The following is a 27679-nucleotide window of genomic DNA, read 5'->3' as shown; positions in this document are numbered from 1 at the left end:
GCATTCAGGGTGAGAGCTTGGACAACATGGGTCTGTCCACGAGCTCCAGTCCTCCAAGTCTAAGGTCTGAGACCAAGGCCGCTCTGTGGGCCAACGCTGCCTCTCCTTCTCGGAATCTGCAGCCCCTCCCTCCATCCTGACCTCCAGGGGCTGTTGAGACACTCAGGAGTGACTGACAGGAACCTGAAATGTGGAGCCTGTTGAGATAAAAGGAGGCTCAGTAGAACTTCATGGCGGAAGGGTAGTTAGTTTCTACTTCAGGTGTAGATTCTTTTTTTTTTTTTAACTTTAGGATGTCTTTGATAAAGCAGTAAAGAGTAATTTTATTAAATATCAACTCTTAAATACATCTCTCTTTTTTTTTTTTTTTTCGAGACGGAATCTCGCTTTGTCACCCAGGCTGGAGTGCAGTGGCGCGATCTCGGCTCGCTGCAAGCTCTGCCTCCCGGGTTCACGCTATTCTCCTGCCTCAGCCTCCTGAGGAGCTGGAACTACAGGCGCCCGCCACCGTGCCTGGATAATTTTTTGTATTTTTAGTAGAGATGGGGTTTCACTGTGGTCTCAATCTCCTGACCTCATGATCTGCCTGCCTCGGCCTCCCAAAGTGCTGGGATTACTGGTGTGAGCCACCGCGCCCGACCCAGGTGTAGATTCTTGACTCAGGTCGTGGGTGGGATCTGCCCAGTTCAGCTGTCTGTGAATACCCGTATTTAAGGCGGTTGGGGTCACTGCTTGGGCCTCTATGATGCCAACAAAGGACTCCCCTGGGATGGCCTGCAGCCCCTCTGTTGTGAACCTCAATGATCCACCCCACAAAGTTACAGGCAAAATTTCCAAAAAGCATGTTCCGAGATTACTTTCCAGTTCTTTGTCCCCAAGGACTTGTTGCTACTTTAAGGCAGGCCTGGGTGAGCAGGCCCTGATCCAGCCTGGATCTGCCTCTGGGTCCCACTGCTTGTTCCCCTTGACACTTTGGGCTGTTCTTCCAACTCCAATGGCTTCAGCCCCTGCACAGAGCCCCTTCAAGCGTTCCATTGCTGTCCACCGGCTCTCCTGAACGGCTTGCTTCCTCCTTGGGGCACCATCTGCAAGCTCAGTGCCCGGCCACCTCTTCGGGTCCCTGTTCTGTGGCCCCACGAGACAGGGAAAGACACTCACTGCTCAGAGCAGAATGGAAGATGGACTCCCCACTTGTGGCACATGATGGCACTTCTTATTTAAGACCCTCGAACAACCTACCTCACTCAACACAAAACTCTTCCTGCTCTTTATGACGTTGCTTTGTAAATTGTAGATCACTGGGCAAAAGAGAGTGATGATGATGGGAAGACATTCTGGATAAAGGGAGCATCCTGAGTGCCCTAGCAAGCGTCCTCAGCTGTTCCTGGAGTGGCCACCACCCTACACAAAGGGGCTTCTCCTTCAGGGCCAGCCATGGACTTCTACGCCCAGTGCGAGCTGCCCTCGGCTCCTTCTAAGGCCTCTCCTGTCCAGTGCTGTTGCTGCTACATCCATTTCCCACCCCTCGCTTTCCCTCCAGGTGCGCACCTTTTGACACAGGCAGTGCTCAGCTCTGGCTCTTTGGAGCTGATCCCACTGTTTCGAGGTCCTCATGTTTATTTTAGGCTGCCACAGATCAAGTTCTGGAGCAAGAACCCGAGGGGTCCAGGTAGTTACACTGAATTACATACTTTATAGACTCAGGTTACTAAGTCATGATCCACTTAAAATATGTGAACTCTATTTTTCCTTGAAAGCATTACTTGGTAGCATGGGGAAAAAACCATGCTCTCAGGAACCAGAGGGGTCAAGCAAGCACTCTCCTTTGCCCCAACTCCAGGAATTTAATGAAGTATCAAGTCCTGTCGATTCTTCAGCTGAAATTTTTCCGGAATCATCCACAGCTTTCTGTCTCCTCAGCCACTGCCCTGGCCTGGACTCCAGTGCCCTGTCCCACCCTGTGGGGACAGCCCTGCCTCCTGTCTCCTTGTCTCCATCGTGGCACCATCCAGTTTGTTCTCTGCCGGAGAGACGGAGGACACTTTTTGAAGCATGCGTTTGATAAGGCCACTTTCGTCTCTTGTCCTCAGATAAGATCAACACTCCTTTGCATGGCTTATAAGGCGCCTGCCTACCCCCTGGCCTGTTGCAGCCCTCTCTGCCACACTGACTCACTCTGACCTGAGTCTCCACATCAGCCACACCTCTGGTCCCTCGGACCCGGGCTCAGCACAGGTGTCCTCCCACTTGCACAGCAGCATCTTCCTGCTAGCTCTCCTCTCTGTGCCTGGCTAACCAGAGCTCAGCCCAGATGGGACGCTGCTTCCTCCAGGCAGGGCATCTGTCCCGTATGCTCCCATGTGAGCTGGACTTTCCCGTTGTGTCACTCACCTCCCTGTACCACCGGTGCCTCCTGATCCACCTGTGCTTCTCGGTGGGTATCTCTGAGCTCTTTGCAGGCAGGGCCATGTTGACCACACTCACCACTGTCTCCCAGAGCTCCCGAGCAGGGAGCCCGCATATAATCAACCGTCAGTGGATATTTCTTAAGTAGGGTGAATGAATGACGTGCTTCCCACTCTGGGTACAGCTCTGAGGACGCCCCCTGAGCACACACAGCATGACAGCAAATCCATGCACGCACAGCGTGACTTCCTGTCCTCCAGCAAAGTGTCAGCATGAGCAAAGGTGGGAAAAAAATGCATGTTTTCAATTCATTGGTGAAAAACAAACCCATAAATCAGTAGTAATAAGCAGTGGATTTTCAGGCACAAACCGGGTAGACACTGGTTACTTTTATCATATGATAAATGGCACATCGCATTGTCAGGAATTTAACTTGTGAGAGCCAAGAAGACATCCTGCAATACAATCTTGTTTTTGTCAACTTTCAATGGAAATGGATGTGATACAAGCCCTCAGAAAGCCCATGTGGAGCTTGGAAAGAATCTCTCCTTCAAATTTAAGACGGCACTGTCAATATTCTATTCTCTCTTGTGAACAGGTTTTAATCTCTTTAACTACACTGAGGGTTCTTTTCTTCCCAATATTTCTCAGTGGCATAAAGGGACTGAAGCAAGCATGAATAACGAGAGGGAATGAAGGCTCTCCAGCGTTTAAACAGCCATGAATATGGGTTCTGTTTACCCAGACGAAAGGGCAGGGGGCACCTGCACAGACCTCACCCTGCCACTGCCCTTTCTCTTGCTTCTTTGCAATGAAAGGGTTAAACACCCTTTGCTCCCAGAAAACCCCAGGCCAGGCAGGCCACAATGTGGGTGGTCCTTCCTCCCCACCCTCAGGAAACTGCATGCTGCACACCTGTGTTTGGGTTGAGAGAGGAAAAGAGGAAGAAAGAGAGGAAGTGGAATGAGCCCACTGTAGTTTGTTTGTTTTAAAAAAAGAGCCTTTAAACGCGGCATTCTTGAAAGAAATGGTTTCGTATACTATTTGAAAAAAATCTATGCAAACCCCTTCCTTGGTCGGGTGGAGAGATAATGTGACTTGTCATCCTAGGGAGTCTATTTTCTAACAATTTAAGAGCCTCAACAAGAGTGAACCGGGGATTCTGAGCTTTCTTGTGTGTGTCATGAAGCCCTCAGTATTCTGCTGAGGTCCGTGAACCCCTTCCCAGCATGTTTCTAAATACATAAATCCGTGAGATGACAAAAGAAAGCAATAATAAAGACAATGTTTCTAACACAATTTTGACATCGTGATATAGAAAAATACATGCTTACTTATGCATATGCTAACTAGTAAGATCTACGGTTTATCAACTTTCACAATTTTGAAGTAGTAGCAAGTGTAAATGTTATGCTGAGCTATCTGTGATAACCATGACACCATATAAAATAGCTGCAGTTTCTAGTGGTGACAAACACCACTAGTGTGATGTGTTTCCCATATTCATTAAAGGAAATATTCAATTTCATTTAGACGTTAGTGGAAATAAAGATGTAATTGTTTTCCTCTCCAAGTTCGTGGACCCCTGAATTCCATTCATGTCACCCAGGTCAGGAATCCCCGCTCTAAACAAACCCTAGAAGCAAAGTTCTTGACCCCGGGTCAGGCCATGCCCCGGGAAGTGAAGGGGTCCCAGGGGTAAGCTGCACTTCTGCACCAGGGCCATGAGCCTGCTCTGACTGCCCTCACAGCAACTGATCACCCACTCCGGCTTCTTGGCAAACTCATTCTCTCGAGGCCATGGGGCAGACCGCTGGACGTTTCCATCCAAGTTGCTGCATTCCATCATATTTCTGGCATCTTCTAATCCAAGCATGCAGCTCACCTCATTAAACTCTCTCCTCAGATTTTTTTTTTTTTTTTTTTTTTGAGATGGAGTTTTGCTCTTGTCCCCCAGGCTGGAATGCAGTGGCGCGATCTCTGCTCACTGTAACCTCCACCTCCCAGGTTCAAGCAATTCTCCTGCCTCAGCCTCCTGAGTAGCTGGGATTACAGGCAGCCACCACCATGCCCAGCTAATTTTTGTATTTTTAGTAGACACAGGGTTTTACCATGTTGGCCACAGCTAGTCTCGAACTCCTGACCTCAGCTGATCCACCCACCTCGGCCTCCCAAAGTGCTTGGATTACAGGCATGAGCCACCGCTTCCAGCCTCTCCTCAGATCTTAAGGGGCTCATGGGAACCGTGGAAGGGAAAATGCCCAGTCCGAGGCATAGAGAGCCTGTGTTATCCTCAAAACTAAAATGCACAGGTAGCATAATTTCAGGAGAGTAATGCGATCTTCATATACACATATGAGAGAATTTTTAAACATGTAAAGTACTCAGCACATATATCTTGTTAACTTCATGATAATCCTGGGGGAAGAACTAGCAAGTTGAGCTTATTTATGACTTTGCCTGGGCTCAGCTGGGTTATAACAGATGGTTACCTTCTCTACTCCTCCTGGAGTCTTCAAAAGCCTTTACAGGCTGGTGACCACATGTGATTCATCCTCCTCTCCTCTCCTGCACGCCCCCCGCCCTCCACCCGCTATGCCCACTCAGAGTCTCATTCACAGTTGACACCAGTTGTTGGACACACTACAACGTTCCTGCTGGGCTGGGGTAGAAGTCATGGGCTTCCTCACGTGTTAAAATCTGACTTGTCCACCTGCTGCTTGCCCGCTTTCAGGCCCACTGAGTGGCTGTCTGCTCTAAGTCCATGAACCATTATGAACCTTCACACAGGGCCTGGGAGGCTGCCTTCCAGTTCTCACCTCGCTGTCTGACCAGAGTCAAGTCTCTGCCCTCTCTGAACCTGAGTTCCACAGCAAATGGGGGTGACACTTTCTAGCCCATTGCTTGGTAACATAGGGAAGACTTCCTCCAAATGTAAGAATCCATACATAAATAAAGGATGGTATTATGAAAATGGAAGAGCTATCTTAGTACAAATAGTTTCTAAGTATTCATTTCACTTATTTAATTAAAAAAAGATAATCATTACATTTCCAAAGGCACATTACTGGATTTTAAAATACACTTTCTTCTCCCAAAATATATTCTTTCCATTTCAATTAGTCTTTTATTTTAATACTTTTCAACCTTTTTTAAAACAAAACTTAACCTGTTCCAGCAAACCAAATTATTTCATAGCTCTTTTTTAAAAAATGTGCAAATACATATTAAGCTTTCAAAACTAAGGCACATGGGTTATTATTCACTATCGAAGTTTCTAGGCTTTAACAGCTCAGTTCTGCCCAACTCCTACAAATAGTGGGTGGAATTTGGTGAAACATTTATTGCCAACACCCAACAGAGAGCAGATGGATCAGCTGACACAGCCACAAATATCTTGGAAGAAGAAACTCCAGGGATGGTAAGGTATGTTTCATCTTCTGCTTCCCTAACTCCAATATCCATTGCTGGAAGCCAATTTCAATTCTGGGCAACTCACATCAACAACAGATGACTGCGCACGTAGCAAGGCACAGTGTAGGGCTGGGCGCAGTGGCTCACGCCTGTAGTCCCAGCACTTTGGGAGGCCGAGGCGGGTGGATCACCTGAGGTCAGGAGTTCGAGACCAGCCTGACCAATATGGTGAAACACTATCTCTACTAAAATTATAAAAATTAGCTGGATGTGGTGACATGTGCCTGTAGTCCCAGCTACTTCGGAGGCTGAGGCAGGAGAATTGCTTGAACCCGGGAGGCAGAGGTTGCAGCCGAGATAGTGCCACTGCACTCCAGCCTGGGCAACAGAGCAAGAATCTATCTCAAAAAAAAAAAAAAAAAAAAAAGTAACAAATACACAACTGCTTCTTAGAAAATAACTGGTCTTGGGTCTTCAAGTCTCTCCTCATGTGAGAGGCTGTATTGTTCTAGTAAACACAGTCATCCCTCTGTATCCAAGGGGGATTGCTTCCAGGACCTCCCTCAGATATCAAACCCCACAGATGCTCAAATCCCTGCTAAGAAATGGAGCAGTGTTTGCATATAGCCTATGCATAGCCTCCAGTATCCTTCAGGTCAACTCTAGATTACTTTTTTTTTTTTAAAGACGGGATTTCACTCCATCACCCAGGCTGGAGTAGAGAGGCATGATCAAGGCTCACTGCAGCCTCAACCTCCCTGGTTCAGGTGATCCACCTGCCTCAGCCTCCCGGGTAGTTGGGCTTACAGGCACCCGCCACCACGCCTAGCTAATTTTTGTATTTTTTGTAGAGATGGAGTTTTGCCATGTTTCCCAGGCTGGTCTTGAACTCCTGGGCTTAAGCCATCTGCACACCTCAGCCTCCCCTGTACCCGTTCAGTACAGACATAATTTTTTCTCTTAGTATATTTGATTCAAGGTTGGTTGAATCCATGGATGTGGAACCCATGAATACAGACAGCCAAATGTATTCACTTCTCTCCCTCTTGAGGTGGCGTGCCCTTCCCTGTCCCACTGACATGTTGTGTGCCTTCCTTGGGCAATGGGGTCTTCGCCATAGGCAGAGGTTGTAAGGGATACTGCATGTCTCAGCTCTAGGCCATGGCGGCCAGTACCATAGGTAGCTGCCCTCCCTTCAGCCTGGGTCCTGGAAAAACATTTGAGGAGACCTGAACCTGAACCAACACCTGGGGCCGAGCCTTGCCCAATCCCCAGAGCTGCCCCAGATGTCCCACAGGCATATGAGAAAAAGAAATGCTGCTTGTTAAGGGCCACAGAGGTTTTTGAGGGTGCTTGTAATACGGCATCATCAGACAACAGCTACCTACTACCTGTCATCAACTCACTTTATACTCGGATGCCAGATCAGTCCTCCTAGGGCTGAATTCCAGCCCTCTCAATCTTCTGTTCCAGCATCGTGCTCCAGCAGCTGAGTCAAGTCCCTCTTTCCTAGATGGGCAACCAGGGGCCTCTCAGTGTGGCTGCCAGCTAATTTCTTCAACCTTTTCTCTCATTTCTCCCCTTTATGGGAATTGGTCTAAAATGACTATCCTGAGTGCTACAACCTTGTCAAATACTACTTTATGATGTTAGTTAACTTTTCATGACTACGTGGAAAACTCGTTAAGGGCAGGGAACAAACCTGTGTGAAATTTCTTTGCCCTCTACGTGCACATAGCAGCCACTCCATAAATGCTTCTGGATTTATTGTAAATGTTTGCTTCACAAAGCGTTCCACAGAGACGGCTGGATTCCTCACCTGACTCCCCATGTCCAGCCCTGGGCCCTGGCACTGCCATGAACACTGGCACTGTGGACATCCCACCCTGCGGTGAGCTGGCAACATCCACTTCAGACACCCAGGGGGACTATGGCCCCATGGACTGGGGTGTGCAGGTACTTTCCAGAGAGCTCAGTGACTAGCAGAGGGTGCAGACATGACTGGTGGCTTGGACCCAAAAGCATGGATTAGATTGTTTGATCGATTTTTAAGTTTAGTTACAGGACCTGTTGCTTAAACCATAAAGAAAGGACTAAACTCCAGACACTAAGACAAAACTGACAGGCTAGCATGAAGGGGCTGGTGCCCTCAGCAGCAGCAGAACCCAGCCTGGGTACAAAGCACTCCAGAAAGCTCAGAGGAAGCATCCTCACGGCGGGTGAAGAGTAAGCAGCTCCCTGCATGCTCAGGAGCCCGGCCTTCCTGACACTTTCACACACCCCGCCAGGCTGGATGCCCTGCCTCCCCTGAACATTCCTGAGCTTCTGTCCTACCATTCAGTGCCCCGGGTAGTCTACACACTGTAATTCCTACTTAGCCTTGGCAACTCAGCATAGAGACCAGCTGGGGAATCTGCGCTCTCCCAGAACCTGCACACAGCTCCCGGTGGCACTGAATGCATTTTTTTTTTTTTTTTGAAACGGAGTCTTGCTCTGTCACCCAGGCTGGAGTGCAGTGGTGCCATCTTGGCTCACTGCAACCTCTGCCTCCCAGGTTCAAGCGATTCTCCTGCCTCAGCCTTCCTAGTAGCTGGGATTACAGGTGCTAATTTTTGGATTTTTAGTAGAGACGGGGTTTCACCATGTTGCCCAGGCTGGTCTCGAACTCCTGACCTCAAGTGACTGGCCTACCTTGGCCTCCCAAAGTGCTGGGATTACAGGCGTGAGCCACCATGACCAGCCTGAATACATTCCTTTTTTTTTTTTTTTTTTGAGACAGAGTCTCGCTCTGTCCCCAGGCTGGAGTGCAGTGGTACAATCTCGCTCACTGCAACCTTGGCCTCCCGGGTTCAAGCAATTCTCCTGCCTCAGCCTCCCTAGTAGCTGGAATTACAGGGGTGCGCCACCATGCCCAGCTAATTTTTGTATTTTTAGTAGAGATGGGGTTTCACCATCTTGGCCAGGATGGTCTCGATCTCTTGACCTTGTGATCTGCCCGCCTTGGCCTCCCAAAGTGCTGGGATTACAGGTGTGAGCCACCGCACCCAGCCCTGAATGCATTCTTTATCTCCGCCTTCCCCAGCCAGAATGAAGACACTGCCTACCAAGAATGGTACATTTTAATGGTCACTTTGGAGATCTGGAAAATACAGAAATGGGCAATGAAGAATCACTTACACACACATACACACAAAAGCATGTGCATGGGCCCTGAAGTCACTTTCTGTAACTCATCTTTGGACTTCACAAGACTTCATAATATCAAATAGTGCATGTTTCCTTGCATCGTTCTAGGTTTGAAATGTTCTTGTTTGTTGTTTGTATATTCTTCTAATTACATTTCACAGCTATTTTATCTTGCTCCTGACTCATAATTCAGTAAATTTAAATAAATTTGTGGAGAGTACATGTCTTGATTTTTATTACAATTCCTAAGTGATACATAGTATGCTATTTTAATGTATTTATTAGGTAACTGATAAACCTATTAAACATAAAAAACTAGTTCTAATGTTTGTTGGTGCTGTTATTATTGTTCTTATCAGCTATAAAATATGGTGATTTTGTTTCTTCTTTTTGACAGTTATATATTTATTTTCCTACATTACCACATTAATTAGAAAAGATATTGTAAAATATTAGTAATGATATTAGACATCCTAATTTGTTCCTAATTTTAATGTAAATCACACCAGTGTTTTGCTATGAAGAAAATGTTAGCTTTTTTCCTTTTTAACATAATGTTAAAGAAATATTCTTCTGTATTAATTTTTAATCGTGTAGAAATAGTTTTATATAGCAAATTACCACAAATGATGGACCTTCAAACAACATGAACTCATATCTCGTGATTTTTGTGGGTCAGGTGCCCAGTGCGCCGTGGCCAGGGGAGCCTCTCCATCTGCAGTCAGGGCCTCTCCTGAGCTCCATGCTGGAGGCTGGATTCACTGCCTTCCATCCAGCTCCGAAAGGGCACCCAGGCCTCCTGCGCGGCATCTCTCCAGCTCTGCTCTTGAGGGCTCTTGGAATTACATTGGGCCCCTTGGATAATCCAGGATAAACTCTCTCAAGTCAGCTGATTAGTCACTTTTTATGACATCTACAAAGTCCCTTTTGCCAAGCAAGGTGACATAACCATTGGAGCAACCCGGGAGGTGTGAGGGCGAGCGGCAGTCATGGGGGCCAGAATTCTGCCTACCATACCTCCCAATCTTGATACACTGAGTTCTACAGCTAGAAATGAATCTCTCGGCCAGGTGTGGTGGCTCATGCCTGTAATCCCAAAACTTTGGGAGGTCAAGGTGGGCCAATCACCTGAGGTCAGGAGTTCAAGACCAGCCTGGCCAACATAATGAAACCCCATCTCTACTAAAAACACAAAAATTAGCCAGGCGTGGTGGTGCACACCTGCAATCTCAGCTACTTGGGAGGCTGAGGCAGGAGAATCACTTGAACCTGGAAGGCGGAGGTTGCAGTGAGCCGACACTGCACTACTGCACTCCAGCCTGGGCAACAGAGCAAGACTCTGTCATAAAAAATACGAAACAAATGTCGCATTTTATCAAATCCCTTTTTAGTATCTATTATCATGATCATATATACCTTTTATCTTTTGACCTATTGATATAGTAAGTTTTATTAACATTAAAAAATAATCACATTCCTGGAATACATCCTCCCATGCGATGACTAATTCTTTATTATACTGGTAGATTAAGTTTGCTATGTCTTCATGTTGGCTTGTTGTAATGTTTATAAATAAGGGTGCGGGTTTTATTTTGCATGTTATTTTTGTAAGGTTTTGGTGTTAGGGTTATACTATTTTGGTGAAATGAACTGAAAAACCATTCAACCTTTCCGAAGCTCTCAGACACTACTCAGAACAAAGGAAGTAAGCTGTCTGGCTGGGCCCAGCACCTTTCTCACATGCTTCCTCATCAAACTTTTCAGTTTTTCATGGCTAGTAATCAATTCCAGTTTTCTACTCATTCCTTGGCCCATTTTCCTATACAATCATGTTTCACTGAGATTTTTCAAATCAATTGGCATAGAGTTAACACAACAGGCAAAATAATATACTTCCCAGTAATTATAGAAAACAATCTCACCTACATTTGTTTCATTTGAATCTGTTACTTGCACTTTGTTAATTTCTTTGTCTTACCAGACGTTAATCCCTTGGTTGGTTGTTTTCTAAAGAATTAGATTTGGCAACCTATTGGTTGTTGTTTTCTAAGTCATTGTTTTCTTATGGTTTCCCTTAAGTTTATTTGCTGCTCTTTTTGTGCCTTCTGGAGATGGATGCTTTGTTCATTTATTTGCTTCTGAGTTCAGTTTTGTTTTTTGTACTAGACTTTTTGAAGTAGTTTATTTCGTTGGCCATCCACCATTAAAGTAAACTTCCTGTTTGGGGAGAACCCCAAAATAGGTGGGAGGCAGAGCCCCACCCTCCCATCCTCATTATAGATGCTGAGTGTGGGGCAGTTGCCACCTTCACCTGGCTGTCTGCTTGGGTGTGGAAACAAAACAGGCCAGGGGCTCCCACCCAGGTGTCTGAATCCAGAGTTGTGGTCTTTGAAGACAGTCAGAGTTTCATCGAGAGCTGCAGCAGAGGGAATTCAGTGGTGGTGCCACAAACGTCCTACCTGTGGCACTTGCCTCCTGCAACATCCTGCTGCAGATGCAACCGGCCGTGAGGGGCTGCCCAGCCTCCTCCACTGTTCCTGGTTCCTGAGCCTCATTCTCCAGCCTCCTTGTTGATTCTACCGGCAACCCGACAGTCTTCTGGTTAATTCCTCTTCTGCTTAGATTAACTATTTCTCATGTTTAAAATGTAGAATTGTGAATGGCATGGTTTTCTTTTGCATTGTTCTTACTGCCATTTTCTAAATATTTTACAACTGCAGTTTTGAAGTTTCTGTCACCCAAGATTTATGAAAAGCCTCCTTAAAATGCTTCTTTAGAAAGATTTATAAAAGTTTTTTAAAGTTGTGTTTTTAAAAGCATTACAATTAGGTAAGTTTGTGCATTTCTATCTTTGTGATTCATTTCTAGTTTTATTGTTTCATCAGATGACATTTTCAGTGTGATATCTGCCTTTAGAACGTTGGAAAGTGTTTTGGGCTTAATATGATTAACTTTTGTAAATGTTCCATGAATGGTTGAACATGGTAAGTTACACTTTGTAAAAACGAAGTTCAACGTACATTTATTATACTTACACACTGGCATACTCTACTTAAGAGTTTGTTGACCTGAGGCACCAAAAACAGACGTATGCTATTGTTTCTCACTAGCATTATGTGTATAACAAATTACCTTTGCATTTTCTAACAACCTGTACTTTATATATTTTGATGCAATGTTATTTGGTGCATAAATGTTGGTAACTTAATTCTACTCTTAACCAATATAAAATTACACTTTAACCTGTGTAATATGATAAATACAATACTGTCTGCCTTGAGTTCTCCTTGGTCTGCTCTTAATAATGATCCTTGGGGACTGGCTCATATTTTCACATACCTAGTTATTGTCACAGTGCCTAACACATAGATGCTTATTCAATGCTGGTGAAATGAAGAAATACCGGAAACCAGGAGAATCAGTAAAGTCCTGTTTGTTTTGGTTCCAACAAGGATACAAATCTCGGCTCCCTCCATTCCCCTCCAATGACCTGCTTTCCTATGGGAAACTAATAGCCCCCTCATCATACCCAAATAGTTACAAAGACATTCCCAAGTGCTAATCCACACCAGAAGGCAGCTGCAGGGCCAAATCTCTGCCGTGTCCAACCTCTTAATGCACAACTGTGAAGCAGTGGCTGGGTTCCTGAGGGCAGTGCACGGCAGAGTGTATGCAACACACAAGGTATCTGCAGTCTGAGTTCAGACTCACATACAGAGGAAGCAGTGAGAGCAACAAGGGGGAGACACTGTGGGACAGAAGGCAGAGTGTGCAGTAAGATGCAGTCAAGTGCCCGGGAGAGGAAGAGCACAGCCAGAAAGAGGCAAGGGAATGAGAAAGGGAGCTTGTAAGGATTTAAAAGAGGGGGGGAAAGCTCTGCCAGAAATAAAAGTGACTGGACACTGAGTCCCTGCAGAGGGCGCCTGGAGGTTCTTTGTGGCACCAAAAATGACAGAAGACAAGGGACCAGGCCATGTCCTGGATGTGGGAGGAGGCTGGTGCTGCTCGGTGACCCCCAGGGGCTGGCATGGCCTGAGGGCTCCATGTACTACTTCCTTCGTCTTCACAGCCCCTCCAGATGTGGCATCACAGGTGTAGAGACAGTCCCAGTGCCCAGACAGGACAGCAGGGCTGGGACCCAGGCTGCAGCTGCCTCCAAAGGCCACCTCTGAGCCTCTAGACTAAGCTGCCTGGGTCTGCCAGAGTTAGGCAGACTCTTCTATAACTGGTTTGCAAATGCTGGCAGTGTTTCATGTTACTGTCTAGCAAACTTTCTTATTAGTTTGTCCACAGTGTGTGATTAAAATCTAGTACATGTAAATCCCTTTTTATTACAGGTTTAGGCTGTACTAAAAACACCCATTCCAGCGAAAGCTGCTGGCCATTCTGACGCTGGACTGGGGCCCACCAAACGACAGACATCCCTCATAGGGCCTACCCCGTCAGAAAAACGAGGTCAGCATGCACCTGGGGCTTTAGAACATACATAGTGAGACTGAGAGGGTCTCACAGGCCCATGTTTTGCCTCTTCAGCTCCTTCAGTTTCTCTCGCTTTAATGATTTGAGGGATATGAGGATCTGAGAGAGAAGAGGTGGCTCCCTGGCCCCAGCTGTTGGTTGTATAAAAATATTCCATAACCTCAAAGCCCGCCTGGATAAATAAACAACTCGAAATGCTGCGTTCCACATGTGCAGAAGGAACGCGATGGCAAGACTCACGGAAAACCAGAGAGACAGTCAAGGATTCAGAGAAAGAGACAGATGGAAACAGGCAACAGGGACAAAGTCAGAGACAGAAAATATATTCACGTCGATCATGGCAGATGATCTAAATCCTTCCAGATTACAGAGAAACAAGGCGATTCCTACTACTTTGTGAAGACGCTTCTTGTTGTAATCAGTTACTTGGGAGCACTGGCGGCATTCCCATCACTGATGAGAACATCAATGGCCAGCCATGTGCTTACTGGCCCCTCAGTGTGCCGCAGGTCTCTCTGTGCTGGGTGCTGTGGTGGGCACTATCTCAGTTAATCTGCAAAAGAAACTGAGGGGGTAGCACTAGGATCACATCCACTTTACAGATGTGATAACAGCTGGGAGCGTTCAGACAACTTGCCAGGTTCCAGTATCACTCAATGAGAGGACCAGGATTCAGCCCTGGCCTGTGTGTCCTCAGAGCCAGGTCCCCAACCACTGGGGTATGCCAACGAACTCTATATTTGACCAGAGAAAGCTCTTTCCTCAGTCCTCAACTAAAAAGGCCCCTATGACTTTCAAACTTATTTAACAAAGAAAACTGCTCTTCTGAATGGCCTGGGAAGCTGCATTTTTCTTCTCTCCTCTCCCATGCAAAGTGACATTTATTTACTGTGCTTGGGAAGGACCAGCTCAAACCTGCTCGTTACAAGGTAAGGGCAGCCACAAGTTCCCACCTCAGCTTTCAGCATACCACCGTGCTATTTTCCTTGCTGCAAAAAGAATTCTTTCAGTGAAAACTTTCCATCTAAAAATAAGATCATGGCTAACTCTGCAATTACACTTCTCAGCGGGAGACATTTGCCTTCCACTCTATTTTCCTGAATGCAGAAGGTCCAATCTGCTGTCCTGCTCATCAGTCAACCAAAGGCCCAAGTGTCCCATAATTAACCGGAAAACCGAAGCTATGCAGGTTTCAATCACTGGGTGGTGTTTTGAGGAGCTCTGTGGGCAGCTTTACTTTAGATCACTCATATGCTACTTCTTCACCTGTCCCCCATGGAGCTGGCCCTGAGCACCACTCAGAGGCCGCGGCTTACGGTGTGTTCCTGGGCTCCAGTCTTCCTCCTCTAGATCCCGCCCCAAACTTCCCCACTTCCTCTCCTTTCCCTTTCTCTTTCCTGTTCTGGGTCTCCCATACATAGACTACCATCATGTTCGGTTGTGGATGCTGGGTGGCCACCGTGACTTCGATTTACCAGAAAGGTGGAGGCCTGGCTCCTGGCCTATTATAGCCTGGTGGCTCCTAGGTTCACGGCTGGTAGAGTGCACAGGAGAGGATCCTATTGGAAACACTCACACATGCAGAAGTACACCGTCACTGGGGAAAGGCACAGGTGTGATAAGGGGCTTTTACATCTCATTCATCAGGGTTCTTTAAGGGACACACACACCTGTGGGCAATGGGAGGGAACAAATGTGATTATATGAACTTTCAGAGCGGTGTCTGATAATAATACAAAAGGAATTTTAAAATACTAAGTCACAGGAGATTGAGAAGAAAATTTTGACTGTGATTAAAAATCTAGCCTAGGCTGGGAGTGGTGGCTCACATCTGTAATCCCAGCACTTCGGGAGGCCGAGGCAGGTGGATCACTTGAGGCCAGGAGTTCAAGACCAGCCTGGCCAACATGGTGAAACCTTGTCTCTAAGAAAAATACAAAAAAATTAGCCGGGCATGGTGGCATACACCTGTAGTCCAGCTACTTGGGAGGCTGAGGCAGGAGAATTGTTTGAACCTGGGAGGTGGAGGTTGCAATGAGCTGAGATAATGCCACTGCACTCCAGCCTGGACGACAGAGCAAAACTCCATCAAAAAAAAAAAAAAAAAAATCTAGCCTAGAGACAAGAAACAGAGGATAAATGAGTGGACACACTGGGGGTGTTTAGAAATGAGTAAAAAGTTTTATAAATGATAAAGAGAAGGAAGTACCCAGTAAGACCTTTAGTTTTATGGATAACAACACCCGACCTACCAAAATACAGTCTAGAATAAGGCATTAGACCTCCATGAGAAGGCATGCAGAATGACAGAAGAGTTTATGTGCACAAGTGTAAGACACACACTGTCCCATCATGTCACAGGCCTGGAGGTCAAAATTACAACCCAAGAAAGGGTGTTGAGAACTCCTACAGGTAGACGGTTCCCCCAAAGATATTTAAGATGCTGTGCTCCTTCAGCTTAAATTGTCCCCAAGATAGCTGTGGAATGGACACTGGGGCTGGTGTCACCAGGAAGGGTATTGGTAATCAAACAAAGGCTGACGTGTGTCCTTGTAGAAACCCTGGTGTGCCCCCACATGGACAACTAGGTGTAGTTTTGGGCATTGCATCTACGGAAGGTCATGACATTGTCCAGAGAAAGCCGATCAAAACTATCAAGGGAGGAGGAGTAACAAGAGCACTAGCAGCTAACAATCACAGAGTGCTTGATACATGCCAGGCGCTTTCCACCTGTTCATTCATTTATTCTCTCCACCATCCCATGCGGCAGGCACTTATCAACCCCACCGCTGAGATGAAGAAACTGAGGCACACAGCATTTCAGTACCTTGCCTGTCACGCAGCTGGTATTTGAACTCAGGCCATGGAGTGCCAGATCCCATGTTCTTAACTATCAGCTACTTCCTACATGGGAGAAACAGAACCCATTCCATACTGTTCTGTTGGGGAGGCAAGGCTGAAAGTAATTTACCTATGTAAAGAAAACCAAGACGAGGCCTGATAGAGAAAACATGAGCTTTGTGGCAAACTGTAGATTATTAAAGTTAGGGTAAAGTTAATTTAAGACAAACAGAAGACTGCTTTGCACAGAGGACATACATTATAAAATGTCATTTTTCTCAACAAGAATTGAGACTACAAATTCTAAGACTCATGAACAGTGTTGGCAATCAATGCTGTGTTACTAAGGGAAGCTAGGTTTGTTCTGAGGTGCACTCCTATCCTTTCAGTTATGAGGTAACAGGGTTTCCATTGCTTATTCTCCCAGGAATACCCCTGGTCACTTCCACTAGAGGCAGGCCATGAGTCTTTCCCACTGTGGCAAAGCTTTTGTCCTCTCCTTGCTTCCCTTCCTGTCACTTGGGTGTTCTGCCATCTCCTTGCCAACCTCATCTCTAGGCAGCTCCAGCCACAGAGAGAAGAGGGTCTGTGGGTGTGGGAGGCAGCTCTCAGTCTGCAGGGACAACAGGCGCTTGCCAAATAATCCCAGGGGCTGGGCCCGGGTCACTTGTAGAAGGCCCGTGCTGGGCCGGTGGTAGGGTCCAGCCTTACAGCTGCAGACCTCTGAGCTCTCAGTTCCCTCTGCCTGTTTCCCTAGCCTGTCCTGGCGTAAGTTGGGAGGCAGAGAGGGGAGGCGGCCTTGGTCGTCTCCGGGAAGAATACAGATCCTAACTCCAGCCCCTGGAGGAGAGGTCTCCCGGACCCTGCCTCTTTTCCTGTCCCCAGAAGGACTGGGGATTGAACGCCCCCAGCCCCTCTGAGAAGTCAGGGCAAACAACTGCACAAGGGTGCCTCCCGCAGGTGTGTGGCCAGCCCTGCGGCAATCGAGGGGCCTGGGGGCGACATGACTTTATTTCAAGTGCCTGCTAACCTGGCAGCCTTGGGAAACCATTCTGGTGCCTGTGCTGGGGGAGGCGCAGCCTAGGGCGGTGTAGGGTGTAAAGAGAATAAAAAAGATATTTGGTGACTCTAGGCCCGGTGAACTCAATCAGTGGCAAGATGCAAATGCGCTGAAATATTAACCATTACTGAGTGTTCCGTGGCGCGGGGTTGGAGAGGCGCAGAGCCCACCCGGAGGACTCGGGCTCCCGCCAGGCTCCGCCCAGGCACTACTCACCTACGCAGTTATCACAAAGGCTGCAATGGGAGGCGCGAGGGGGACGGAAAATCTTGCAGGTGAAACAGTATTTAAGTTTCACGGTCTGGCCATTGATGATGACTTCTTTGGTTCTGGGAGGCGGGCGGTACCCCCCTGAACTGGTGCCGTTTGCGATATCTGTGGAGAAAAGAAGAGAAAGAGCGCACACCCTTCAGAGCCTCCCTCGGCCTCGGCGGGACCCGTCCGCCTGGAGTGTAAGCTCCAGGGCAGCAGGCACAGTGGCTGGCAGGGCCCCCGGTGCCCACGCTTTACCCAGGCCGGGGCTCTGGGACTCGCCCTCCACTGGGACCCAGGCCTCCTTCGTTGCACACGTGCAGGGACCACGTGACTGAGCTCTGGCCAATGGAACACAGCACACATGGCCCCGCCCAGCCAGGCCCTCCCTGTGGAGCTCCGCCCCTTTCCTCCTTCCCACTCCCCTCCCTGTAGGCGGCAGGAGAGGCCCCGGGCCACCTTGGGAGCCACAGCTGGGGAGTCGCCTGACTGCACAGAGGAGGGCCACCCTGACCTCTTCACGCCTGCACAGGTCTATGAGCACCAGACTCCTGCCTTAAACCTGGGAAGGCTAGGGTGTTACTTGTTACTGCTAGCCTTGCCTTCATTAACACACCACCCTAATTCGCTCTCCTGGAATGCTGGACTCCAAATCCAGCTCCAGGGTCCCTTCACTTTGCCCGCTGGCTACCTCAAAAATGCCAAGTACAGAATAGGAGGGGGAGAATCCAGATTGTAAAAAATACATTTTAAAAAATCATTAAATGTATATTTTGAAAATCATTTCTACATTTTATCATCTCAATAGCACCTTTAATTTTTAGAACCAGTTCTAAAAATGTCAGTGAAAATACAAACATGTAGAATTTTTAAATTTCCATTTTATCTTGTCATCTCTGATTTCACATTAGGATCACATGGGAGCTTTTAAAACTCCCCTAAGGTGTGAACCCTGTCCCAGATTTATTAAATCAGAATGACCTGGGTTGTTCTCACATGGGCAAGGGTTGAGAACCCCTGCTCTCTGGGAAGATAAAACTTCCAGTTTTATTTCATCTAGACTCCTCACAGCCCAATTAGCCTTGCCAAGAAGAAGTTAGGGCAGCTGGCTGTGCAGTCAAGAACAGGAGCACAGGGTGGATGGAGAAGATGAAGAACTTCCATGAGGGCTTCAGCTGAGCCTCTGTGGCTGACAGATGCAAGCCAGATCTAAGGGACTGGATCAGTCCTGGGGAGCATCAGAGTTGGTAACATTAAAGATAACTGTTCATTTTAATTCTCACCCTCTTAAAGCACATACTATCAGAGATGGTTGCAAGATACTTTTGGTTGATTTCCAAAGTGGTAGGAATCAGTCCCATCACCCACTCAGTCCCCTCACACCACACCAACTCATCCTGGGCAATAATCACTGAGCAGAACTGCTGAGATCCTGGTCCTGCTGTCAGAGATTCTTTCATTGGTGTGGGACATTGTATTAGTCTGTTCTCATGCTGCCAATAAAGACATACCTGAGACTGGATAATTGATAAAGGAAAGAGGTTTAGTTGACTCACAGTTCTGTAGGGCTGGGGAGGTCTCAGGAAATGTATAATCATGACAGAAAGGGAAGCAAACATGTCCTTCACATGGCAACAGGGAGGAGAGGTGCCAAGCAAAGGGGGAAAAAGCCTCTTATAAAAGAATCAGATCTCGTGAGATCACTATCACAAGAACAGCATGGGGGTAACTGCCTCCATGATTCAATTACCTCCCACTGGGTCCCTCCCATGACATGTAGAGATTATGGGAACTACAACTCAAGATGAGATTTGGGTGGGGACACAGCCAAACCATATCATTCTGCCCCTGGCCCCTCCCAAATCTCATGTCCTCACATTTTAAAACAAAATCATGCCTTTCCAACAGTCCCCCAAAGTCTTAGCTCATTCCAGCATTAACCGAAAAGTCCAAGTCCAAGTCCAAAGACAAGGCAAGTTCCTTCTGTCTATAAGCCTGTAAAATCAAAAGCAAGTTAGCTATTTCCTAGATACAAGGGGGGTACAGGCACTGGGTAAAATACACCTGTTCCAAATGGGAGACATTGGCCAAAACAAATGGGCCACAGGCCCCATGCAAGTCCAAAATCTCATAGGTCAGTCATTAAAGCTTAAAGTTCCAAAATAATCTCCTTTGACTCCATGTCTCACATCCACGTCATGCTGATGCAAGAGGTAGGCTTCCACAGCCTTGGGCAGCTCCGCCCTATGACTTTGCAGGGTACAACCCCCCACCCAACTGCTTTCATGGCTGGTGTTGAATGTCTTCAGCTTTTCTAGGCACACAGTGCAAGCTGTCAGTGGATCTACCATTCTGGGGTCTGGAGGATGGTGGCCCTCTTCTCACAGCTCCACCAGGCAGTGCCCCAGTGGGGACTCTATGTGGGGGCTCTGACCCCACATTTTCCTTCTGCACTGCCCTAACAGAGGTACTCCATGAGGGTTCCACCCCTGCAGAAAACTTCTGCCTAGACATCCAGGCATTTCCATACATCCTCTGAAATCTAGGTGGAGATTCCCAAACCTCAATTATTGTCTTCTGTGTACCTACAGGACCAACACCACGTGGAAGCTACCAAGGCTTGGGGCTTGCACCCTCTGAAGCCATGGCCTGAGCTGAACCTTGGCCCCTTTTAGCCATGGCTGGAGTGGCTGGGTTAGAGTCTATAGGCTGCACACAGCAGGGGGGCCCTGGACCTGACCCAGGAAACCATTTTTTCCTCCTAGACCTCTGGGCCTGTGATGGGAGGGGCTGCCATGAAGGCCTCTGACATGCCCTGGAGACATTTTCCCCATTGTCTTGGTGATTAACATTCAGCTCCTTGTTTCTTATGCAAATTTCTGCTGTCAGCTTGAATTTCTCCCCAGAAAATGGGTTTTTCTTTTCTACTGCATGATCCGGCTACAAATTTTCCAAACTTTTATGCTCTGTCACCTCTCAAATGCTTTGCTGTTTAGAAATTTCTTCCACCAGTACCGTAAATCATCTCTCTCAAGTTCAAAGTTCCACAAATCTCTAGGGTGGGCAAAATGCCACCAGTCTCTTTGCTATATCATAACAAGAGTCACCTTTATTCCTGTTTCCAAGAAGTTTCTCATCTCCATCTGAGACCACCTCAGCCTGGACTTCATTGTCCACATCACTATCAGCATTTTGGTCAAAGCCATTCAACAAGTCTCTAGGAAGTTCCAAACTTTCCCACATCTTCCTATCTTCTTCTGAGCCTTCCAAACTGTTCCAACCTCTCCCTGTTACCCACTTCCAAAGTTGCTTCCACATTTTCAGGTATCTTTACAGCAGTGCCCCACTATCCAATACCAATATACTGTATTAGTCCATTCTCATGCTACTATAAGGACATATCTGAGACTGGGTAATTTATAAAGGAAAGAGGTTTAATTGACTCACAGTTCTGAAGGGCTGAGAGGCCTCAGGAAACTCACAATCATGGCAGAAGGGAAAGCAAACGCATCCTTCTTCACATGGCGGCAGGAAGGAGAAGTGCCAAGCAAATATCTCATGAGAACTCACTCACTATCATGAGAATAGCATGGAGGTAACCACCCCCATGATTCAATTACCTCCCACTGGGTCCCTCCCATGACACATGGGGATTATGGGAACCACAATTCAAGATAAGATTTGGATGGGGACACAGCCAAACCATATCAGGCATTGAGATGTCTAAAAACTCCTCCGGGATGTTGAAATGGTTTGGTTTTGTATCCCTGCCCAGATCTCATGTTGAATTGTAATCCCCAACGTCAGAGGAGGGGCCTGGTGGGAGGTTACTGGATCATGTGGGTGGATTTCTCCCTTGCAGTTCTTCTGACAGTGAGTTCTCATGAGATCTGGTTGTTTAAAAGTGTGTAGCACCTCCCCTTGCACCCTCTTCCTCCTGCTCTGGCCATTTAAGACCTTCCTCTTTTCCTTCCTCCATGATTGTAAGTTTCCTGAGGCCTCCCCAGCCATGCTTCCTGTACAGCCTGTGGAACCATGAGCCAATAAAACCTCTTTCCTTTATAAATTACCCAGCCTCAGGTAGTTCTTTATAGCAATGTGAAAATAGACTAATACAGATGGGAATCTGCAGCCAAAGATGAGAGGGCCTGCTCCAAGAGTGGTCCACCAGCATCCATATCATCTGACCACCTAGCACATAAGCAGATTCTTGGCTTGTCCCAACTATGGAATGGGAATCTGCATTTCACCAAGATTCCCCAGTGATTGAAACTTTCAGGTTTGAGAACCCCACTGTGGGGTGCCAGTAAATACTCCCCAGTCCACACATTCCTATGTGCCTCTTTATTATGTACTCAAATACACTCACTTGCATGATAAAGAGCTAAACTTAGAAAACACAGCTTAGCCAGGTGAGGGGCCACATCACAGAACACACCCACACCCAAGCATTTTCACGCAGAGCACTTGGTGATTTAGAACAGCTCAGGGTATCTGGAGAGCTGTGCCATTCTGCCCTCAAGCAGGGCTGCTGTCACTCACTGACAGTACCCACGACTCACATGTCATGATTCAGGGGCTCCAAAAGGAATGCCCCTCCCTGCAGTCTTCTTTAAAAAATATATATTTTTTAATTTTTAGAAATAATCTCACTCTGTCACCCTGGCTGGAGTGCAGTGGTGCTATCATAGCTCACTGCAGCCTTGACCTCCCAGGCTCAGGTGATCCTCCCACCTCAGCCTCCCAAGCTGCTGGGACTACAGGTATTCACCACCATGCCTGGCTAATTTTTAAATTTTTTAAATTATTTATTTATTTATTTATTTATTTATTTATTTGAGAGACGGAGTCTTGCTCTGTCACCCAGGCTGGAGTGCAGTGGTGTGATCTTGGCTCACTGCAACCTCTGCCTCCCCAGATTCAAGCCATTCTCCTGCCTCAGCTTCCCAAGTAGCTGGGACTACAGGTGTGCACCACCACGCCCAGCTAATTTTTGTATTTTTTTAGTAGAGACAGGGTTTCACTATATGTTGGCCAGGCTGGTCTCAAACTCCTGACCTCAGGTGGCCCGCCTGCCTTGGCCTCCCAAAGTGCTGGGATTACAGGCATGAGTCACGGTGCCCAGCCTAATTTTTAAATTTTTTTGTAGAGACAGGGTCTCACTATGTTGCTCAGGCTGGTCTCAAGCAACTGGCTTCAAGCTAGTGATCCTCCCACCTTGGTCTCCCAAAGTGGTTACAGGCATGAGCCACTGTGCCCAGCCTCGGTCTTCCTTAAATGGCTGTCAGAGCTCTGGAAATCTTCCATGGCCCTTTAGCCTAAGGTTGGTGTTTGTGAAAGTACAATCCCAGAGTTAAGGAGAGTGCTTTGAAATGCTACTGGCCATGAATTATTCATGGAAAATTAAAGTTCCAGGTTCGAGGGAGAGCAGGCGGTGCAGAGGGCAGGGTGGGGCAATGGCAGGAGGAAGATGCAGGTCTCCTACTTCTCTCTTCCTGAGGCCCAAACCTTCTGCTTAGAATAACTGAACAGCTGTGGAGCCAGTCCAAGGACTCTGGGTGGCCTTGCCCTGCCCAGCAGGATACCCTCTTTTGGCAGGTGCCCCATCTGCCTGGCACCCCAGGTGGCTGCCCCATCAAATGGCACTAACGTCACAGGCATCTAAGGAGGCGCTGAGCTCCAAAAGCAGGGGCCTTAAGAAGAGGGAGGCCTTGCAACTGATTCTGCAATAAGGAGAGAACAACGAGATGGCACGGCTGTGTGCTTCCCCTGAGCATTCGATAGAAATCACTGGCTTTGAATCCATCAAAGATAAGGTCAGGTCTCTATGGTGCCAGCTGGGTGCCACTGAGGCCTAGATTAATAATAACCCTTCTGTCAGCTGTGAAATCTATTGCCTCTATTTACTCCTGCAAACATGGGTAGAAAAACTAGACCTGATATCTTTTTAAAAAATACAAACTCAATCAAACATTTGTGTTAATTTCAGCAGAAAAGTTTAGAAACTGAATTGTGAAGGTGAATATTTTAAAATGCAGGAATGACAAATGTATCAACACTACAACTATTTAAATAGCCTAGTTCCGAGTAGCAATGACTTGATAAAGCGAGTATTTGCTGGCACTCCTGAAGATAAACTCTATTGATCTTTAGTTTCAAAGTGCATTTTTTAAAAGATTGAACCTCTGTTACAAAGAGGTGAAATGCTGAAAGCTACAATTCGAAGGACATAGTAAACTGAAGCTTAAGAATTAAACCCAAACCCAAAACTCTTTGACTAAATATTTGGAGAGCTCTTTATGTAAAAGAAATGGAAGGATCAGAAGACTTGGATTCAGGGCCCAGCGATGCCACGAAAAAAGTCAGCCAATATTTATGAAGGATTTACTATAAGCCAGTGCTGCACCAGGGGTTGCGGAGGGCCGCTGGGGTGCTGGGAGGGCTCTGCTGGGCTGCCTGATGAGCACAGCAAGTCTCGAGCCCGTCTTGCCACCCATTCTGATCTGATCTGTTCTCCTGGCCCTTAAAGAGTCAGCTTTCTAAATGCAAGTCCCACCAAGAAACTCAGGCCCTCCCATGCAGCACACATCCGTGAACCTTCTCTCTCCTTGCACGATCTTCCATGGAGCCTATGCTCAAAACACAGTGGCCTCCTTGGGTTTCCCTGAGCGGGAAATGCTGTTTTCTACTTCCAGGCATTTGCACGTGATATTTTCTCTGCTCGGGATTCCCTCTCCTGCTGTCTGCGCAGATAATCCTATCCTTTGAGGGCCAGTTCCAGCTTCTCTTGTGAAAACACTTTGCAAGCAGAGTTACTTGTTTCCTCCTTTGGGCTCTCACTGCGCCTGCCTTGTTTATTTATCCAGCCACTAGATCTGTATTGTGCTTCTACTAGGGGCCAGCCCTGGGCTCTGGGCTGGGGACGCAGCAGGAACTCAGACTTCTTCTCTGCTGGTGGTGTTTACAGGCCAGAGGGAAGACCCAGTACCGATGATGTCAGGAGGATTTGTTTCCAGATCTTCCTGCTGCTCCAGGGCAGTGACCATGGCCTATCCACTTTCAAGTCCCCATCGTCCAGCGGAGGGTCTAGCACATAGGAGATGCCCAAGATGGAGGACTGCCATGCTCCTGCACCTCCACCCTGCCTGGGAATCACAGCCGCAGGCCCTCAAGTGCTGCAACGCTGTCCACCAGGAAGGCCACTCTTGTGCCTATAGCCCCTCACTTGCAGAGGACACCTTTCCAAGGTGCTCTGTGGATCTGTCTCTTTCAAAACTTATCCACAAGCTGCTGCTGATCCAGAGCCAACCTCGCATGGCCAGGTGGCACCCCCAAAAAGGGCCGGCTGAGAAGGCCAGCTGTGTACCTCAGGGAGCCCAGCTGTTCTTTCTTCCACACAATGCATCCAACAGCTGCCTAGGCCCATGGCTTTCAGGCAGGCTTGCATCCAGGGCAGATGGGAACAAGGGGGCTTGATACCCAGGGCTTCACATACCAACCTTAGCACAAAGAAACTTTTTCTTCGGTGTTCTAGCCCGAGGCAAGTGGCCAATCATGAAGTCTTTCTCTCATCTCTGGAGATCACAAACACCTGTGGCCTGTGTCATGTGGCACAAAGAGAGAAGTAGAGGGAGGGTTCCTGCTCTACTCAGTTTTTCTGGTTTTGGTTTTTTTTTATTGTATTTTTGGTTTCCTTTGGTTGTTGGTAACAATCGTGCCTCTGCCTCTTTGGGCTGCTCTTTGTGGCTTAAATACAGCAATTGAAAAAGGAATAACAGGCATTTGCAATAGCTAGTGGGTCAAACACTAGAATTTTGGGGGGAAAACCTCTAACAGTTAGGCAAGTGTATATGAGTCAGTTTATTTATTTATTTATTTATTTATTTTTTTGAGATGGAGTTTTGCTCTTGTCACCTAGGCTGGAGTGCAATGGCGCGATCTTGGCTCACTGCAACCTCTGCCTCCTGGGTTCAAGCAATTCTCCTGCCTCAGCCTTCCGAGTAGCTGGGACTACAAGCTCCTGCCACCACACCCAGCTAATTTTTTTGTATTTTTAGTAGAGATGGGGTTTTGCCATGTTGGCCAGGCTAGTCTCGAACTCCTGACCTTAGGTGATCCACGCGCCTCAGCCTCCCAAAGTGCTGGGATTACAGCCATGAGCCACCGTGCCCCTCCCAAGTCAGCATTTTTCAAGGAAATTTTTATACACAAGCATTTTGAAAGAGTATGTAAAATGGTCTCTTCCTTCATATAGTCCCCCAATCAATTGGTGGATGTTGTTGGCACGCAGACAGAAATAATAACAGCACCTACATCTAGTGTTACCTAGATGCAATCAGCCTGTGGGCAAAAATCAGGGGAGCTGGGGATGAAGAAATTGGGGCTGTGCAGCATGTGGGCTCAAGGATGGGAAGCTGCCTGTTGACTAAATTGTTTCACACAGAATTCCTGGGCTTGCCGGAGGCCTTCTATCAGCTGTTTAACTTCTGCCTGTGGCTTCAAGTAAGTCATCTTTTCTTCCTGAAGGAATAGCAGAGCACTTCCATCCTGATAGATCCATTTGTCTCCTATCGGATTATTCCTGCCCCAAATTCAGGGATCAAATGTCTATGTTACCATATAAAGTAACTGGACTCTGCTTTCTTACAATGCAAAAGGAAAAATCCCAAATTATAAAAGATGTAGATTAAGGTTCTTTCCTGCCATTGCAGCTGTAGTGGTACTGCCCTAATAGCTCTTGGGCTGGGGAAGGGACAAAGGGCCTAGTCACTGTGTTGGCACCTCCAGCACACCACAGCCACCATGCAGAGAGGAGTCCTGTCTCTTCCCTGTAAGCCCCCATGTCCCACTCTTCAACAAGTAGAGTCCCCGGCTCAGGCCAGCAGTGCAGCCTCCCTGCCCCAGTGTTCAGACCAGTAGTTCAGCAGTTCTCCGAGGTGCAGCTCCTAGAGGCAACCGAGAGCTCCTCGGCCACTGCCATTGCAAGGGTGCTGCCTTGCTGCCCTTGGACTGGGAAAGGAGCAAAGACCCTGAGTGCTTCAACCATACTGCCAGCAAGCTGCAGCTGCCCTAAGGAGAAGAGGCCAGGCTGTCTCCCCTGGGACCCACCCACCCACCCTGCTCATCACCGGAAAGGGTCCCCTCCACTTAGGTCCACAGCACAGCTGCCCCATCCCAGGCCAGTTGCAATGATTGATCGTGGCTCTGCATCTCTTGGTGGGTGGAGCCCCACAACAGAAGTGAAAGGCCCTCTGCTACAACCACTGCTAAGGGCCCTTCCTCTGCTGCCTCCAAGCTGAGGACAGAATATAAAGCCTGAGCTTACCCCAGAGCTGCAGTGGGCATCCTGGGAGTGCCAAGCCGAGATCTGCAGCCAGCAGCTAAGTGGGAGAGGAGCCTACACCTCAGAACACTGAGAGGGTGCACAGCTGCAAATGTGTGGAAATGCCGAGGAGCTGCATGGCTGAGGAAGAGCCTACCTGCTGGCCCTTACGCTTAAGTGCCATCTACTGTATCAAAGCCCAAAACTTCAACACCAAAAACAAAACAAAACAAAAGAACAACAACAAAACAAACGAACAAACAAAAAAAAACACCTTTGCTAATAAACTCCCCACACGAAACCAAGGACAATAATTAACTATAAATAAAGACCTTGCAAAAGGCCTTGGTCCTCTGAAAACATCCAGAAAAGTCTACTGACTGTACTCAACTTACACCACAGTTAAAGGACCACCAGCCCACACAGATGAGAAAGAGCCAGCCTAAGAACTCTGGCAACTCAAATAGCCGGAGTGTCTTCTTTCCAAACAACTGCACTAGTTCCCCAGCAAGGGTTCTTAACCGGGCCGAAATGGCTGAAAGACAGAAATAGAATTCAGAGTATGGATAGCAACAAAGATGATTGAGATTTAGGAGAAAGTTGAAACCCAATCCAAGGGATCTAAGAATTGCAATAAAATGATACAGAAGCTGACAGATGAAACAGTCATTATAAAAAAGGACCAAACTGATCTGAAAAAGATGAAAAACGTACTATAA

General features: G+C 47.4%; 1 protein-coding gene across 3 annotated transcripts in view; it reads right to left on the bottom strand.

The window, feature by feature from the left end:
* Window positions 1-27679, bottom strand: part of ZDHHC14 (zinc finger DHHC-type palmitoyltransferase 14) — a 294209-nt gene that overhangs the window by 63363 nt on the left and 203167 nt on the right. For 2 of the 3 annotated variants that reach the window (XM_054493272.2, XM_054493273.2), the window contains exon 3: window positions 17603-17761. The exons of the other annotated variant lie outside the window; for it this stretch is intronic. In XM_054493272.2, the coding sequence (XP_054349247.1) occupies window positions 17603-17761 (159 nt within the window). The remainder of the gene's footprint in view (window positions 1-17602; window positions 17762-27679) is intronic. 3 annotated transcript variants of the gene reach the window in all.

Source organism: Pongo pygmaeus, chromosome 5 (genome assembly GCF_028885625.2).
Source record: "Pongo pygmaeus isolate AG05252 chromosome 5, NHGRI_mPonPyg2-v2.0_pri, whole genome shotgun sequence".
NCBI classification, from domain to species: Eukaryota; Metazoa; Chordata; class Mammalia; order Primates; family Hominidae; genus Pongo; species Pongo pygmaeus.
The sequence above is the reverse complement of the archived record's forward strand: the minus strand, read 5'-3'. Positions and strand labels throughout refer to the sequence as shown.